A 17,740-nucleotide genomic window follows, 5' to 3' on the forward strand; every position below is an offset into this window, starting at 1 on the left:
ATGATTTGTTTTCATGGGCCTCAGAGAGAACCACTCTGCAAAGATGCACTGGAACAAAAAGGCGTCCCGAAGGTGTTTCAGAAGGGGCTATTTTCTGAAACTGACGTATGGCGCTTCCTAAATCCTGGGTCAACCCAGCGTGAATGATAGAAGCTGGATTGATAGGTGATGGTTCACCAGTGGGTAATTGATGAGGTAGAAAGCTCCTGGACAAAGCATCCGCCTTGGTATTCTAAGAACTGGGTCTGTAGGTTAGGATAAAGTTGAAACGGGTAAAGAATAAGGCCCACCGAGCTTGTCTGGAGTTTAACCGTTTGGCAGATTCAATGTATAATAGGTTTTTGTGATCAGTGAGGACTGAAATTGTATGAACTGCTCCCTCAAGCCAGTGGCGCCACTCCTTGAACGCCCACTTGATTGCCAGAAGTTCCCGATTGCCCACATCATAGTTGACTTCGGCAGACGAAAACTTGCGTGAAAAGAATGCACATGGATGCACCTTACGATCACCAGGGTCCCTCTGGGATCAGAGAGCACCAGCTCCTACTTCCGAGGCATCCACTTCCAGAATAAATGGCAACTGTGGATTAGGATGCTTGAGGACCGGAGCAGTAGTGAACGCTCTTTTAAGAGCTTCGAATGATGCAATGGCCTCCGGTGACCAATTACCAGGATCCGCCCCTTTGCGGGTAAGAGCAGTGATGGGAGCCACGAGATCAGAAAAAGCCTGAACGAATCTCCGATAGTAATTTGCGATCGCTTTCAGATTTGTGGGACGTACCCACTCCAGGATGGCTTGGACTTTATTAGGATCCATAGAAAACCCATCGGGAGAAATTATGTAGCCTAGGAATTACACTTTCTTAACATCGAACTCGCATTTTTCAAGCTTGGCGAAGAGATGATGTTCTCCGAGTTTAAGCAGAACCTGTTTGACATGATCACGGTGTTGAGGAAAAGACTGAGAATAAATCAGGATGTTGTCCAGATACACCACCACAAACTGACCCAGGAACTCACAGAGTACCCCGTTAATGAAGTCCTGGAAGACTGCAGGCGCATTACACAGGCCGAAGGGCATGACCAAATACTCATAATGGCCAGATTGAGTGTTGAAGGCCATCTTCCACTCATTGCCCTCTCTGATGCGTATAAGATTATAGGCGCCACGGAGATCAATCTTGGTGTATATGGTAGTGTCTCTCAAATGGTCAAACAGGACAGAGATGAGCGGAAGCGGGTATGTGTTTTTGATGGTGATCTTGTTCAGGCCACGATAATCGATGTATGGGCATAGACTACCATCCTTTTTGGAGACGAAAAAACACCCCGCTCCTGCAGGAGACTTTGAAGGTCTGATGAACCCTTTTTGCAAGTTTTCCTCCACATAGTCTTGCATTGCCTTAGTCTCAGGGTCAGAAAGAGAGTATAACCTTTCCTTGGGCAACTTGGATTCTGGAAGTAGATCAATGGCACAATCAAAGTCTCTATGTGGAGGTAGAGAATCAGCCGCCTTCTTGGAAAACACGTCCTGGGATTTACGAAACGAAGAAGGCAGTTGATCCGGAAGCGGCTGCAGGAGCCGAAGAGACATGGTCAAACAGTTTTGAGAACAGTGAGTACTCCAACGAGTAATTTCTCCAAGATTCCAGTCGATCACAGGATTATGGAGGTGAAGCCATGGATGACCCAGAATTAGCGAAACGGAAGGGCAATCAATGAGGAGAGAAAAGGTTTCGGAATGAAGAGACCCAACTGTAAGACGTAGGGGCGGAGTCGTGAAGGATATCCTGCCTCCAGGTAAGGGACCCCTGTCCAAGCTGCAGACAGTAATAGCGGAATTCATTTTAATTAACGGAATTCCAATGGACTTGGCAAAACTGGTATCCATAAAGTTGCCTGCGGCACCGTTATCAATAAAGGCTGAAGTAACAGAGGAGTGTGATCCACAGGAAAGATAAGCGGGAACTATTAATGCATTTTTGGAAGAAATGAACTGCAGACATAGATGAATCTCTTCCACCTTCTCTTGATCTTGATCGCCTGATCTTTTCCCGACTTGTTGGGACAGGAGCGCAGAAGGTGACCATGGGTTCCACAATATAGGCAGAGGCCTAAGGTGCGTCTCCTAGTTCTCTCTTCCTGAGAGAGTGATAGGCGCCTAGCTGCATCGGTTCCGCAGCTTCCATATTAGAAGGAGGCACAGAAAGGAACGTACTGGGAATGGATGCTTCCTTCTCAGTTCTTCTTTCCTTGAGGCGTCTATCAATTTTGATTGTAAGCTGCACTAGTCCCTCCAGGGAAGTAGGTGAAGGATACTGTACAAGGGAATCCTTTATTTGCTCCGATAACCCCAAACGGAATTGGCTGCGTAAAGCTGGGTCATTCCACTTGCTGTCAGTGGACCAGTGCCGGAATTCAGCAGCGTATTCCTTTGCAGAACGTCGGCCTTGTTTTAGGGATCTGAGGTGGCCCTCAGTGGAAGCTAACCGATCTGGGTCATCATACAGGAGGCCTAGGGCTTCAAAAAAGGATTCCACGGACCTCAGGGAAGGACTGTCGGAAGGCAAGCTGAAGGCCCAGGACTGCGGGTCCCCCTGAAGCAACGAAATCACTATACCCACTCTTTGCTGTTCAGAGCCGGAGGAACGGGGTCGGAGACGGAAGTAAAGTTTACAGCTCTACTTAAAGTTACGGAAGAGATTCCTGTCCCCAGAAAATCGATCCGGCAAGTTCAGCTTGGGTTCCACAGCAGGAGCTGATGGGTTTTGTTGGACTTGGGCTTGTGCGGCTCTGGTGGCCTCTTCCTGAGCAGACAGACGTTGAACCAGGTTCTGGACCACTTGTGATACGGACTTGATCTGTCCTGCCAGAACTTGGGCTGTAGAAAAGTTTGCCCCGTTATCATCCATTAAAGCGAACTCTCCAACGATTATGGCTGGTGATAATGTCAGCAACCCCTCCAACCAGTACAACGCCACCTGGAGTCTACTCTGACAGTCAGGTGTTCACTGGAGCCCCTAGTGGTGGGGACAGACTTGGCTGCAGACTACAGAGGGTCGTGTGGCGTGTACCAGCTGCGGGGAACCCAGGAGCAGAGGGTAATGGCAGACAGCAATTCCAAAGAACAGGCCGAGGTCAGGGGTCACTTGCTAGGAAGAATCGTCAGGAAACACGCCAAGGGTCGAGGTCACGGGCAAATCAGCAGAAACGGAGATATAAGCCAAAAGGTCAAGGGCACAGGCAAAAGACAAATACAGGAAACAGGCAGGGGTCATACACGGCAGGCAACAATCCAAAGGATTAACACCAAGAGTACAGGAGTACAGCAGCAGGCAGCAACACAGGGATCTGGAAGCTATAACTGGCAGGGAGGCTAAGCCCTCCCTGCCTTAAATAGTACAAACAGCCAATCAGAGCCTGGCTCTGAAGTCACACAGCCCCCTGCATAAAATTAATTTATTTCATAAATTAGCCCGCAGGCTGGTGGGGCCAATTTGCGCATGCGCCCGGCTTTCATTCATTGCCGGGACGCGGTGCTGCAGAGGAAGCGTCCGACCGCTGCCTTCCGTCACAGCCGGAAGTGACGTCCCGGTCGTCAAGGTGACGGACGGGACTTCGGGGAGACCAGGGAGCGAGTCGCGGAGGGGGAGGCGAGTGCCGCTGCGGCTCGTAACAGTCTGCAACAATGTTTAAATAGGTGATACGTGTCAAAGTAACATCCACATGAATGCCAGGACCCAAGGTTTCCCAGTAGAACATTGCCAGGAGCAGAGGGTAATGGCAAACAGCAATTCCAAAGAACAGGCCGAGGTCAGGGGTCACTTGCTAGGAAGAATCGTCAGGAAACATGCCAAGGGTCGAGGTCACACTGCCTCCACCTTCTTGCCTTCTTCCCATAGAGCAAGGGTCAGGGAACTTGTTTGCCTTTTACCCCAAAATATATTTAGATACGCCGACGTTATCCCCTTGATTTGAAAGGAAGGAGAATCATATATTATTAATTATTGGAATTCAAAATTTTATTGAATCTATTCAAAATTTCTTTGAAAGCTTCAACTTCAAAACTTCAGGTTTTGGAGAAATGATGTTGTTTCATATTTGATACGAGAGCATCAATATTGAGGCATTTTTATGTCAGAGCAATTTGGATACAGTCTTCAGCGTCCAATCGATTTCTCTGCTTTGTTTTTACGTTCGTTAGAGTGGAAAATCCTTGTTCGCAAAGGTAGGTTGTTCCAAAAGGCAGCAACTTTTTGACTGCCTCCTCATATGCAAATTTTGAATGCCTTTGCAGCTGTTAACACCCAAGAATATGACAGATCTGCTTTGTTTTCAAATGCAATACGGGCTTCATTATTGCATCAAAACTCAAGAAGTGCCTCTGCCAACCCTTGAGGCTCTTCTGGTACAACAGCAATTTCACATTTAAAGTGGTCTACAATCCAACTGAGAGCATGTGAATCAGCAGCATTACCCCCAAGAATGTAATCTTTACCCCATTTGGGGTAATTTACCCCTGTTCCCTGACCACTGCCATAGACCATCCTGGTGCCATCCTTTCCCCAGGTAAACAACGTATCCGGTGGTCCACATGATGTAAAAGAAAACATGATTCATCAGACCAGGCCACATTCTTCCATTGCTCCATGGTCCAGTTCTGGTGCTCACGTGCCCATTGTAGGTGCTTTCAGCGGTGGAAAGGGGTCAGCATTCTCTGGCTGTGCAGCAAGCGGTGATGCACTGTGTGTTCGGACACCTTTCTACCAGCATTAACTTTTTCAACAATTTGTGCAACAGTAGCTTTTCTGTGGGATTCAGCCTGGCAGGCTAGCCTTGGCTCCTCATGTGTATCAATGAGCCTTGGCTCCTCATGTGTATCAATGAGCCTTGGCTCCTCATGTGTATCAATGAGCCTTGGCTCCTCATGTGTACCAATGAGCCTTGGCTCCTCATGTGTACCAATGAGCCTTGGCTCCTCATGTGTACCAATGAGCCTTGGCTCCTCATGTGTATCAATGAACCTTGGCTGCCCATGACCCTGTCGCCGGTTCACCGGTTGTCCTTCCTTGGACCACTTTTGGTAGATAGTAACCACTGCAAACCAAGTACATCCCACAAGATCTGCCATTTTGGAGTGGTCTCTGACCCAGTTGTCTAGCCTTCACAATGTGTCCGTTGTCAAAGTCACTCAGATCCCTACAGTTGCCTATTTTTCCTGCTTCCAACACATCAATTTCAAGAACTGACTGTTCACTTACTGCCTAATATATCCCACCCCTTTACAGGTGCCATTGTAATAATATAATCAATGTTATTCACTTGTCTGTGGTTTTAATGTTGTAGCTGATCGCTCTATACTGCTCATCAAAATATGCATATATTACGTTGGGCACAGCTGGTTGTATACTTTTTGGGTATTTGATGCTGGGCACTGCTGGGTGAAATGATTGATACTTTTGTTATAATATGCTGGTCATTGGGGGGAGTGCAGCACAGAATTAGTTGGATATTTGATACAGATCACACTCTACTAACACTGTAAAACGACAGTACTTTGATATAAACAACATCCAGTATACTTATTGTGACAAAATGACTGCGGAAACCCCATTATGTTGTTTATACTTCATGTGCATATTACTTTAAGGCTTATATAAGTAAGTGATTTTGCAATTATTATATAATAAAAGCCTTTCTAGAAACGTCTACACATTTTCTCAGGAAGGTGTCTTTGGGCCTACTACACATGCTCAAGCTTTCTTATCAGTAGCAAACCAATAGAATGTCTGAACACCTACACCTTATGTGTAAATGATTTTAGGGTCCTGGTTAATAAAAGCAAGGTAACTGCGACAGAACGTCGCCTCAGCTTGGATCACTGCAGGGGTGCCAAGAACCTGTTTCCATTTCATTTTTCCTAGCTTTCTACTTCATGTGCCATCAGCTGCATGGAGAAAGACAGGGTTCTAGGATATTTTCAGCAGCTAAGTATTTTCTTATATTTACTCTTTGTACTATTTTCACTTTCTTTTGTATTATATTACTCTTTTATAATATATATTTCACAAAATAAACAATATACTTGTTTGACAACCTGAGTTTCACGTGTTATTAATCCATTTTACCCCGAACCCAAAGTTTCCAACCGAGAATACCTATGTATGAAACCATATTGCCTATCTACTACCATCTGGAGAAGGCTCTTTATAAAAAGTTTATATAAAAAGTTTATATAAAAATTTGTAAAGGCCTGTTTTGGGTTTTTTATTTGTTGTTTTTTTTTTTTTTTAAACTTGATTTTTTTTTTATTATGTTTTTAAAGTAAAACAAAAACAGAAACAACAATATATACTGGATGCAATTAATAATATTAAGAAGTTGTACAATCAACATTGCTTACATATAATGAAAACACCATACAGAAACATAAGACATAAACCAGAAATAGATGGGCCGGGGTGGGGGGAGGGCGTAAAGGGCTATTTTTAACTATATTTTTGCTGCTGTTTTTTAGATTTCTGCTGGCTGACAAAATTCTGTTTTCCTCTTGTATGAGTTCTTAGGTGTTGAACAAGGTAACCCTTTGTTGCAAAACATTTCCCACATTCTGAACAAGGAAAAGGCTTCTCCCCTGTGTGGAGTTTCTGATGTGTAACAAGACTTGAACTCTGAGAAAAACATTTCCCACATTCTGAACATGTAAATGGCTTCTCCCCTGTGTGAATTCTCTGATGTGTTATAAGATTTGATTTCAGCGAAAAACACTTTAAACACCGAGAACATGTGAATGGTTTTTCTCCTGTGTGTTTTCTCTGATGTCTATCATGAGCTGATTTGTGGGTAAAACATTTCCCACATTCAGAACATGAAAATGGCTTCTCACCTGTGTGAATCCTCTGATGTATAGTAAGATTTGATTTAAGTGTACAGCTTATCCCACACTCAGAACATGTAAATGGCTTCTCGCCTGTGTGAGTTCTCTGATGTTTAACAAGATCTGGTTTTAATGTAAAGAATCTTCCACACTCCGAACATGAAAATGGCTTCTTACCGTGATATATTTTATGCTTATTAAGCTCAGATTTCCATTTAAACTTTTTTCCGCATTCAGAACATGGAAATGGCTTCTCATTTCTGTGAATTCTTTTATGAATAACAAAATGCGATTTTTGAGTGAAACATTTCCCACATTTTGGACAAAGAAATACTTTCTCACCTTTATGAGCTTTACTAAGTGTACTAATATCTAATTTATCAATAAAACATTGCTCATAACTAGAAGGATCAGATGAAAGATCTGCACTGTGGAGTACTTGAGGTATATTCGGAGTACTAGGGTTTTCACCCGGAGAATCTTGTGTGACGTTATCTTCTATTTCACATCCTGGAGATGAATGGAGATGTACCTCCAAGGTATTCCTGATGCTGTGCATATCTACTGGGAATTAAATATATGTCTGTTGATATAAACATCTGTACAAGTCATGTTTATTTGCACAATGATGAACATACTGAAATAATACAATACTCCCATAACATGAGTGTACTGTACTGATAAACGCACAAAAGCTGACATATGAGTATCACACTGTGTCTCTGTCACTGATCAGTGACTGGATCACTAGGGTGAGTCAGGAGTCTGTGAGTAGAGATCAAACTAGAGCCCCCTGTATTGAGCTATATGAGAAACACCAGAGCATGGGCAGTAGACTGGTCAGATCTCTGGTCTGGTAACATAATGATAAGATGTGAGGAGAGCAGGAGTCTAATGGGGGCTGATGGCTCCTGACTCTCCCACCGTTCAGACACGTTTTGCTCATTAGTTTGTACTGACAGTGGAAGGTGCAGTAGGAACTAGGAAATGTGTGACATTTTGTTATTAGCGTTTAATACTCACTTGTCCCGATAGCTGTAGGGATTCCCTCCTCCTTACACTGCTGATCGTCCCTAACATCCGTATTTATTTCTCCCTCAATAACAGTCAGGTCTTCTCCCTAAATAGACCACAGGTGTCCAGTAAATTGAGATCAAACAGAAGAATATCAGTGTATATGACCCACAGATCATATAGTACTTTGGTATGTCGTATTTGGTAAGACCCTCAATTCCATCTACCTGGTATTCCTGTGAGATATTGTGGCTTACCTCTGTACAATTATGGGAATAAAGATGATGGAGACATCTCTCTGGGGTATTTCTGTTACTGGATCCATCTGTAGGAGACACAAAGTGACTGAATACATTGTTTATATGGGATTATCAGATGATGTGTATATAGGTGTTTTTTCTCGCTGCTCTCTCATTTGCAATAAATTAAAGTATCCTCTTACCCAGTGATGTGAGGGTCTGGTGATTCTCCATCATCACGTCCTTGTACAGATCCTTGTGTCCTTCTAAATACTCCCACTCCTCCATGGAGAAATAGACAGTGACATCCTCACACCTTATAGGAACCTGACACACACAATGATATAGTCATCACCCAGACACATCCCCTGGTGTTACTGTATAATGTCCCATTCCCAGCAGTCACCTCTCCAGTCAGCAGCTGAATGATCTTGTTGGTGAGTTCTAGAATCCTCTGGTCATTGTTCCTCTCATGCATCAGTGAGTGAGGTGGAGGCACCGTGATGGGGCTCTGGGTCCTGCTCAGTCCTTCCGATACACAGCTGCTGGGTGTCTCACGCTCCCCAGATGTCTTCTTCACTACTGTGTAATTCTATGTATTGCAAGAGATAATAATAATAAATATCACTAAATAAATTCCTAGAATCCCTCACTTCTCCAGTCAGGTTCATGTTTTATTAATAGAGATAATAGTGATGTCACTGTGACACTCCCAGAACCCCTCACCTCTCCAGTCAGCAGGTAGATGATCTCCAGGGTGAGATTTAATATCATCTCATTCCTGCCCTTGTCCATCCTGAGCACTGAGGACGGGCTCTGGTCCAGCAGAGAACGGGCGACACCAAAACCTGTCACTATAATAATATAACACAGTAAACCAGTAATCTGCACACAGAGATCTTATCATGTAACTCAGCACTGATGAAGGTCATCTTAAGAGACCACCAGGATGAAGCCACTGATTTGCCCAGAGATTTACACCCTGAACACCAGAGCAGGGTCAGAAGCTCAGTGGTTGTGTGAGGACACCAGGACCTTGTACTGGACCAGGTGAGAGGGGTCAGTGCTGAGTGTGAGTCTGCAGCACAGGGACAGACCTAACTGATCACATGACCAGCCGCAGAGGATGATGGGTAATGTAGTCCCTGCTGCCTCCACACAGAGGATACATAACATGACGTGTAATACGGGGTATGGAGGAGGCCGCACCGGCCGGGTGACCCCAGCAGACATTGGGGAGGATCATGTGCCCCCCCCCGGCTATATGGGGGATTCGGGGTTTCTTTTATTACTTACAACATACGGGAACTTGTAAATGTGACGGAGTTATATCTGGAAACAATCAGACCCACATTTCCCGTCACCCCCCGCGGCTCCCGGCACCGATCCTGACGTCATCAGACAGCGCCCTGTTGTCTCTCTCTCCACAGTCTCTGATCCCATCAGTCAGAACCAGTCAGTCACCATGGTAACACCTACCACGTGACCGCCCAGCAGTCTCCTCCACCCAGGTCATTTACATAGTGACTGTAAGGTGAGAGTCCCCCCTTATTATACCTGTACCCTGTGTAAGGTGAGAGCCCCCCCTTATTATACCTGTACCCTGTGTAAGGTGAGAGCCCCCCTTATTATTACCTGTACCCTGTGTAAGGTGAGAGTCCCCCTTATTATACCTGTACCCTGTGTAAGGTGAGAGCCCCCTTATTATTACCTGTACCCTGTGTAAGGTGAGAGCCCCCCTTATTATTACATGTACCCTGTGTAAGGTGAGAGCCCCCCCTTATTATTACCTGTACCCTGTGTATGGTGAGAGCCCCCCTTATTATTACCTGTACCCTGTGTAAGGTGAGAGCCCCCCCTTATTATACCTGTACCCTGTGTAAGGTGAGAGTCCCCCTTATTATACCTGTACCCTGTGTAAGGTGAGAGCCCCCCCTTATTATTACCTGTACCCTGTGTATGGTGAGAGCCCCCCTTATTATTACCTGTACCCTGTGTAAGGTGAGAGCCCCCCCTTATTATTACCTGTACCCTGTGTAAGGTGAGAGTCCTCCCTTATTATTACCTGTACCCTGTGTAAGGTGAGAGCCCCCCCTTATTATTACCTGTACCCTGTGTATGGTGAGAGCCCCCCCTTATTATACCTGTACCCTGTGTAAGGTGAGAGCCCCCCCTTATTATTACCTGTACCCTGTGTAAGGTGAGCGCCCCCCTTATTATACCTGTACCCTGTGTAAGGTGAGCGCCCCCCTTATTATACCTGTACCCTGTGTAAGGTGAGCGCCCCCCTTATTATACCTGTACCCTGTGTAAGGTGAGAGCCCCCCCTTATTATACCTGTACCCTGTGTAAGGTGAGAGCCCCCCCTTATTATACCTGTACCCTGTGTAAGGTGAGCGCCCCCCTTATTATACCTGTACCCTGTGTAAGGTGAGCGCCCCCCTTATTATACCTGTACTCTGTGTAAGGTGAGCGCCCCCCCTTATTATACCTGTACCCTGTGTAAGATGAGAGTCCCCCCTTATTATACCTGTACCCTGTGTAAGGTGAGAGCCCCCCTTATTATTACCTGTACCCTGTGTATGGTGAGAGCCCCCCCTTATTATACCTGTACCCTGTGTAAGGTGAGAGCCCCCCTTATTATACCTGTACCCTGTGTAAGGTGAGCGCCCCCCTTATTATACCTGTACTCTGTGTAAGGTGAGCGCCCCCCCTTATTATACCTGTACCCTGTGTAAGATGAGAGTCCCCCCTTATTATACCTGTACCCTGTGTAAGGTGAGAGCCCCCCTTATTATTACCTGTACCCTGTGTAAGGTGAGAGCCCCCCCTTATTATTACCTGTACCCTGTGTAAGGTGAGAGTCCTCCCTTATTATTACCTGTACCCTGTGTAAGGTGAGAGCCCCCCCTTATTATACCTGTACCCTGTGTAAGGTGAGAGCTCCCCCTTATTATTACCTGTACCCTGTGTAAGGTGAGAGTCCTCCCTTATTATTACCTGTACCCTGTGTAAGGTGAGAGCCCCCCCTTATTATTACCTGTACCCTGTGTATGGTGAGAGCCCCCCCTTATTATACCTGTACCCTGTGTAAGGTGAGAGCCCCCCTTATTATACCTGTACCCTGTGTAAGGTGAGCGCCCCCCTTATTATACCTGTACTCTGTGTAAGGTGAGCGCCCCCCCTTATTATACCTGTACCCTGTGTAAGATGAGAGTCCCCCCTTATTATACCTGTACCCTGTGTAAGGTGAGAGCCCCCCTTATTATTACCTGTACCCTGTGTAAGGTGAGAGCCCCCCCTTATTATTACCTGTACCCTGTGTAAGGTGAGAGTCCTCCCTTATTATTACCTGTACCCTGTGTAAGGTGAGCGCCCCCCTTATTATACCTGTACCCTGTGTAAGGTGAGCGCCCCCCTTATTATACCTGTACCCTGTGTAAGGTGAGAGCCCCCCCTTATTATACCTGTACCCTGTGTAAGGTGAGAGCCCCCCCTTATTATACCTGTACCCTGTGTAAGGTGAGCGCCCCCCTTATTATACCTGTACCCTGTGTAAGGTGAGCGCCCCCCTTATTATACCTGTACTCTGTGTAAGGTGAGCGCCCCCCCTTATTATACCTGTACCCTGTGTAAGATGAGAGTCCCCCCTTATTATACCTGTACCCTGTGTAAGGTGAGAGCCCCCCTTATTATTACCTGTACCCTGTGTATGGTGAGAGCCCCCCCTTATTATACCTGTACCCTGTGTAAGGTGAGAGCCCCCCTTATTATACCTGTACCCTGTGTAAGGTGAGCGCCCCCCCTTATTATACCTGTACTCTGTGTAAGGTGAGCGCCCCCCCTTATTATACCTGTACCCTGTGTAAGATGAGAGTCCCCCCTTATTATACCTGTACCCTGTGTAAGGTGAGAGCCCCCCTTATTATTACCTGTACCCTGTGTAAGGTGAGAGCCCCCCCTTATTATTACCTGTACCCTGTGTAAGGTGAGAGTCCTCCCTTATTATTACCTGTACCCTGTGTAAGGTGAGAGCCCCCCCTTATTATACCTGTACCCTGTGTAAGGTGAGAGCTCCCCCTTATTATTACCTGTACCCTGTGTAAGGTGAGAGTCCTCCCTTATTATTACCTGTACCCTGTGTAAGGTGAGAGCCCCCCCCTTATTATTACCTGTACCCTGTGTATGGTGAGAGCCCCCCCTTATTATACCTGTACCCTGTGTAAGGTGAGAGCCCCCCTTATTATACCTGTACCCTGTGTAAGGTGAGCGCCCCCCTTATTATACCTGTACTCTGTGTAAGGTGAGCGCCCCCCCTTATTATACCTGTACCCTGTGTAAGATGAGAGTCCCCCCCTTATTATACCTGTACCCTGTGTAAGGTGAGAGCCCCCCTTATTATTACCTGTACCCTGTGTAAGGTGAGAGCCCCCCCTTATTATTACCTGTACCCTGTGTAAGGTGAGCGCCCCCCTTATTATACCTGTACCCTGTGTAAGGTGAGCGCCCCCCTTATTATACCTGTACCCTGTGTAAGGTGAGCGCCCCCCTTATTATACCTGTACCCTGTGTAAGGTGAGAGCCCCCCCTTATTATACCTGTACCCTGTGTAAGGTGAGAGCCCCCCCCTTATTATACCTGTACCCTGTGTAAGGTGAGCGCCCCCCTTATTATACCTGTACCCTGTGTAAGGTGAGCGCCCCCCTTATTATACCTGTACTCTGTGTAAGGTGAGCGCCCCCCCCCTTATTATACCTGTACCCTGTGTAAGATGAGAGTCCCCCCTTATTATACCTGTACCCTGTGTAAGGTGAGAGCCCCCCCCTTATTATTACCTGTACCCTGTGTATGGTGAGAGCCCCCCCCTTATTATACCTGTACCCTGTGTAAGGTGAGAGCCCCCCTTATTATACCTGTACTCTGTGTAAGGTGAGCGCCCCCCCTTATTATACCTGTACCCTGTGTAAGATGAGAGTCCCCCCTTATTATACCTGTACCCTGTGTAAGGTGAGAGCCCCCCTTATTATTACCTGTACCCTGTGTAAGGTGAGAGCCCCCCCTTATTATTACCTGTACCCTGTGTAAGGTGAGAGTCCTCCCTTATTATTACCTGTACCCTGTGTAAGGTGAGAGCCCCCCCTTATTATACCTGTACCCTGTGTAAGGTGAGAGCCCCCCCTTATTATTACCTGTACCCTGTGTAAGGAGAGAGCCCCCCTTATTATTACCTGTACCCTGTGTAAGGTGAGAGCCCCCCTTATTATTACCTGTACCCTGTGTAAGGTGAGAGTCCCCCCTTATTATTACCTGTACCCTGTGTAAGGTGAGAGCCCCCCCTTATTATACCTGTACCCTGTGTAAGGTGAGAGCCCCCCCTTTATTATTACCTGTACCCTGTGTAAGGTGAGAGTCTCCCCTTATTATTACCTGTACCCTGTGTAAGGTGAGAGCCCCCCTTATTATTACCTGTACCCTGTGTAGGGTGAGAGTCCCCCCTTATTATTACCTGTACCCTGTGTAAGGTGAGAGTCCCTCCCTTATTATTACCTGTACCCTGGTGTAAGGTGAGAGGCCCCCCCTTATTATTACCTGTACCCTGTGTAAGGTGAGAGCCCCCCTTATTATTACCTGTACCCTGTGTAAGGTGAGCGCCCCCCTTATTATTACCTGTACCCTGTGTAAGGTGAGAGTCCCCCCCTTATTATACCTGTACCCTGTGTAAGGTGAGAGCTCCCCCCTTATTATTACCTGTACCCTGTGTAAGGTGAGAGCCCCCCTTATTATTACCTGTACCCTGTGTAAGGTGAGAGCACCCCCTTATTATTACCTGTACCCTGTGTAAGGTGAGCGCCCCCCCTTATTATTACCTGTACCCTGTGTAAGGTGAGAGTCCCCCCTTATTATACCTGTACCCTGTGTAAGGTGAGAGCCCCCCCTTATTATTACCTGTACCCTGTGTAAGGTGAGAGGCCCCCCCTTATTATACCTGTACCCTGTGTAAGGTGAGAGCTCCCCCTTATTATTACCTGTACCCTGTGTAAGGTGAGAGCCCCCCCTTATTATTACCTGTACCCTGTGTAAGGTGAGAGCCCCCCCTTATTATTACCTGTACCCTGTGTAAGGTGAGAGCCCCCCCCTTATTATTACCTGTACCCTGTGTAAGGTGAGAGCCCCCCCCTTATTATTTACCTGTACCCTGTGTAAGGTGAGAGTCCCCCCTTATTAATTACCTGTACCCTGTGTAAGGTGAGAGCCCCCCTTATTATTACCTGTACCCTGTGTAAGGTGAGAGCCCCCCTTATTATTACCTGTACCCTGTGTAAGGTGAGAGCCCCCCCCTTATTATTACCTGTACCCTGTGTAAGGTGAGAATACCTGTACCCTGTGTAAGGTGAGAGTCCCCCCTTATTATTACCTGTACCCTGTGTAAGGTGAGAGCCCCCCTTATTATTACCTGTACCCTGTGTAAGGTGAGAGCCCCCCCTTATTATTACCTGTACCCTGTGTAAGGTGAGAGCCCCCCCTTATTATTACCTGTACCTTGTGTAAGTTGAGAGCCCCCCTTATTATTACCTGTACCCTGTGTAAGGTGAGAGCCCCCCTTATTATTACCTGTACCCTGTGTAAGGTGAGAGCCCCCCTTATTATTACCTGTACCCTGTGTAAGGTTAAAGCCACACCCCTTATTATACCTGTACCCTGTGTAAGGTGAGAGCCCCCTTATTATTACCTGTACCCTGTGTAAGGTGAGAGCGCCCCCTTATTATTACCTGTACCCTGTGTAAGGTGAGAGTCCCCCCTTATTATTACCTGTACCCTGTGTAAGGTGAGTCCCCCCTTATTATACCTGTACCCTGTGTAAGGTGAGAGTCCCCCCTTATTACCTGTACCCTGTGTAAGGTGAGAGTCCCCCCTTATTATTACCTGTACCCTGTGTAAGGTGAGTCCCCCCTTATTATACCTGTACCCTGTGTAAGGTGAGAGTCCCCCCTTATTATTACCTGTACCCTGTGTAAGGTGAGAGCCCCCCCCTTATTATTACCTGTACCCTGTGTAAGGTGAGAGTCCCCCCTTATTATACCTGTACCCTGTGTAAGGTGAGAGTCTCCCCTTATTATTACCTGTACCCTGTGTAAGGTGAGACCCCCCCCCTTATTATTACCTGTACCCTGTGTAAGGTGAGAGTCCCCCCCCCCTTATTATACCTGTACCCTGTGTAAGGTGAGAGTCCCCCCCCCTTATTATACCTGTACCCTGTGTAAGGTGAGAGCCCCCCCCCTTATTATACCTGTACCCTGTGTAAGGTGAGAGTCTCCCCTTATTATACCTGTACCCTGTGTAAGGTGAGAGTCCCCCCTTATTATTACCTGTACCCTGTGTAAGGTGAGAGTCCCCCCTTATTATTACCTGTACCCTGTGTAAGGTGAGAGCCCCCTTATTATACCTGTACCCTGTGTAAGGTGAGAGCCCCCCCTTATTATACCTGTACCCTGTGTAAGGTGAGAGCCCCCTTATTATTACCTGTACCCTGTGTAAGGTGAGCGCCCCCCCCCCCTTATTATTACCTGTACCCTGTGTAAGGTGAGAGCCCCCTTATTATACCTGTACCCTGTGTAAGGTGAGAGTCCCCCCCTTATTACCTGTACCCTGTGTAAGGTGAGAGTCCCCCCTTATTATTACCTGTACCCTGTGTAAGGTGAGAGCCCCCCCCCTTATTATACCTGTACCCTGTGTAAGGTGAGCTTCCCCCCTTGCTGTCACTGCGTAAGGTGAGCGTCCCCCTTACTGTTATCTTATCCTATACAAGGTCCAGGGGTTAAATGTATTATACTGTGGATATTCGGTGACAGCAGGGGAGATTTAGAACAGCAAGTCTTGTCTTTAAAGACATTGCCAAAAAGATAAAGTAAGGTATTTGCGCTCCCTCTGTAGTGTGTGGTGGCTGCCAGACAAGGGGAACAGGTGTGCAGGAGGGGGTTCCCCCTCCCAGGTTACATATCATAAACACATTGTCGTTTTAAGTTTCCCCTACAACGTCGCCGAATATCGACGACTTGCAGAATTCGCTGTTTAATACATTTACCCCAGATGTCCTTTAGTATGTTCTTTTTCCAGTGTAAGTCTTGTCTTAAAAAGCTTTTTGAAGACGTTCCTGACCATACTCAGGCTTTGACCTTTTGATTCCCAGGACTAATCTGTGGTCTGGGGATTCAATGGTTGCTGGGTCCCATAACAGGCTCTGATTTACATTCTCCTTTTATCATTTTTAGGTCGCGTTGGAGTCACGGATTCCCACAAAGTCCAGGGCCCAGAGTCCTCAGGATGGACAACAGGAGGAATGAGATGAGTGGGAGGATATTAAATCTCACCCTGGAGATTGTCTACCTGCTGACTGGAGAAGTGAGGGATTCTGGGAATATCACAGTAAAATTTCTCGTATCTCTATCAATGAAACAGGAACCTGATTGGAGCAGTGAGGGATTCTGGGAATGACATCACTCTTTTTATTCTATTAATAAAACACAGACCTGACTGGAGAGATGAGGGATTCTGAAAATGTATATAATTATATTTATCAGTTTCTCTTTCAATACACAGGATTACACAGTAGCAAAGAAGATGTGTGGTGAGCTTGTTACACCCAGAAGCCGCCCTTGCGTGTCAGGAGGACTGAGCAGGACCCAGAGCCCCATCACGGAGCCTCCACCTCACTCACTGATACATGAGAGAAACAATGACCAGAGGATTCTAGAACTCACCAACAAGATCATTCAGCTGCTGACTGGAGAGGTGACTGCTGGAATGGGACATTATACAGTAACACCAGGGGATGTGTCTGGGTGATGACTGTATCATTGTATGTGTCAGGTTCCTATAAGGTGTGAGGATGTCACTGTCTATTTCTCCATGGAGGAGTGGGAGTATTTAGAAGGACACAAGGGTCTGTACAAGGATGTGATGATGGAGAATCACCAGCCCCTCACATCACTGGGTAAGAGGAGACTTCCATTTATTGTAAAGGAGAGCGCAGTTTTGAAGGCTACCTATATACACATCATCTAATAATCACATATAAACACTTTTTCCCTCGCTGTGTTTTCCTACAGATGGTTCCAGTAACATAAATACCCCAGAGAGATGTTCCCGTCCTCTTTATTCACAGGATTATACAGAGGAGAATCACAGTATCCCACAGGAGTATCAGGTAGATGGAATTTTGGGTCTCACCAAATACCTATGACTGTTCACTATATGATCTGTAGAGAACATTTGTGGTCTTATACACTGGTAATATTCTTGTTTAAACTGACGTCATTTGATATTTTGGGGACTATTTAGGGTGAAGACCAGACTGATATTAAATCAAAAGTGATGGAGGAAGAACAGATACGTATGAGGGGTGATCACCAGTGTAAGGAGGAGGACATTCCTATCGGAAATGGTGAGAATTAAACACTAAATAAAATAGAAAATCAAATACTCTTGTTCATGTGGAAAAAGTACCTGTCCGGTGTGGGAGTCAGGAGCCATCAGCCCCTATTAGACTCCTGCTCTCCTCACATCGTATCATTGTGCTACCAGCCAAGAGATCTGACCAGTTTCCTCCACA

At 46.3% G+C, this 17,740-nt stretch overlaps 2 protein-coding genes across 5 annotated transcripts in view; one reads left to right on the forward strand and one right to left on the reverse strand.

Annotated features, from left to right (window-relative positions):
• Positions 1 to 6,312: 6,312 nt before the first annotated feature.
• LOC142159863 (uncharacterized) overlaps positions 6,313 to 17,740 on the reverse strand; it is a 95,412-nt gene continuing 83,984 nt past the window's right edge. The window contains exons 1-7 of one of the 4 annotated variants that reach the window (XM_075214690.1): positions 9,228 to 9,418; positions 8,857 to 8,978; positions 8,537 to 8,722; positions 8,334 to 8,457; positions 8,149 to 8,216; positions 7,901 to 7,997; positions 6,313 to 7,438 (exon numbers count right to left, since the gene is read on the reverse strand). In XM_075214690.1, coding sequence (XP_075070791.1) covers positions 6,489 to 7,438; positions 7,901 to 7,997; positions 8,149 to 8,216; positions 8,334 to 8,457; positions 8,537 to 8,722; positions 8,857 to 8,978; positions 9,228 to 9,363 — 1,683 coding nt within the window. In that variant the 5' untranslated portion in view covers positions 9,364 to 9,418 and the 3' untranslated portion in view covers positions 6,313 to 6,488. Of the gene's footprint in view, positions 7,442 to 7,900; positions 7,998 to 8,148; positions 8,217 to 8,333; positions 8,458 to 8,536; positions 8,723 to 8,856; positions 8,979 to 9,227; positions 9,419 to 17,740 lie in introns of those variants that run through there. The other 3 variants (XM_075214691.1, XM_075214689.1, XM_075214692.1) reach the window with 3 other exon arrangements.
• The window catches only part of LOC142160630 (uncharacterized), a 55,869-nt gene continuing 55,131 nt past the window's right edge, over positions 17,003 to 17,740 (forward strand). Inside the window, exons 1-3 of the mRNA XM_075215493.1 lie at positions 17,003 to 17,122; positions 17,238 to 17,335; positions 17,470 to 17,572. Coding sequence (XP_075071594.1) covers positions 17,038 to 17,122; positions 17,238 to 17,335; positions 17,470 to 17,572 — 286 coding nt within the window. The 5' untranslated portion in view covers positions 17,003 to 17,037. The remainder of the gene's footprint in view (positions 17,123 to 17,237; positions 17,336 to 17,469; positions 17,573 to 17,740) is intronic.

This window comes from Mixophyes fleayi, chromosome 6 (genome assembly GCF_038048845.1).
Source record: "Mixophyes fleayi isolate aMixFle1 chromosome 6, aMixFle1.hap1, whole genome shotgun sequence".
Classification (NCBI taxonomy): domain Eukaryota; kingdom Metazoa; phylum Chordata; class Amphibia; order Anura; family Limnodynastidae; genus Mixophyes; species Mixophyes fleayi.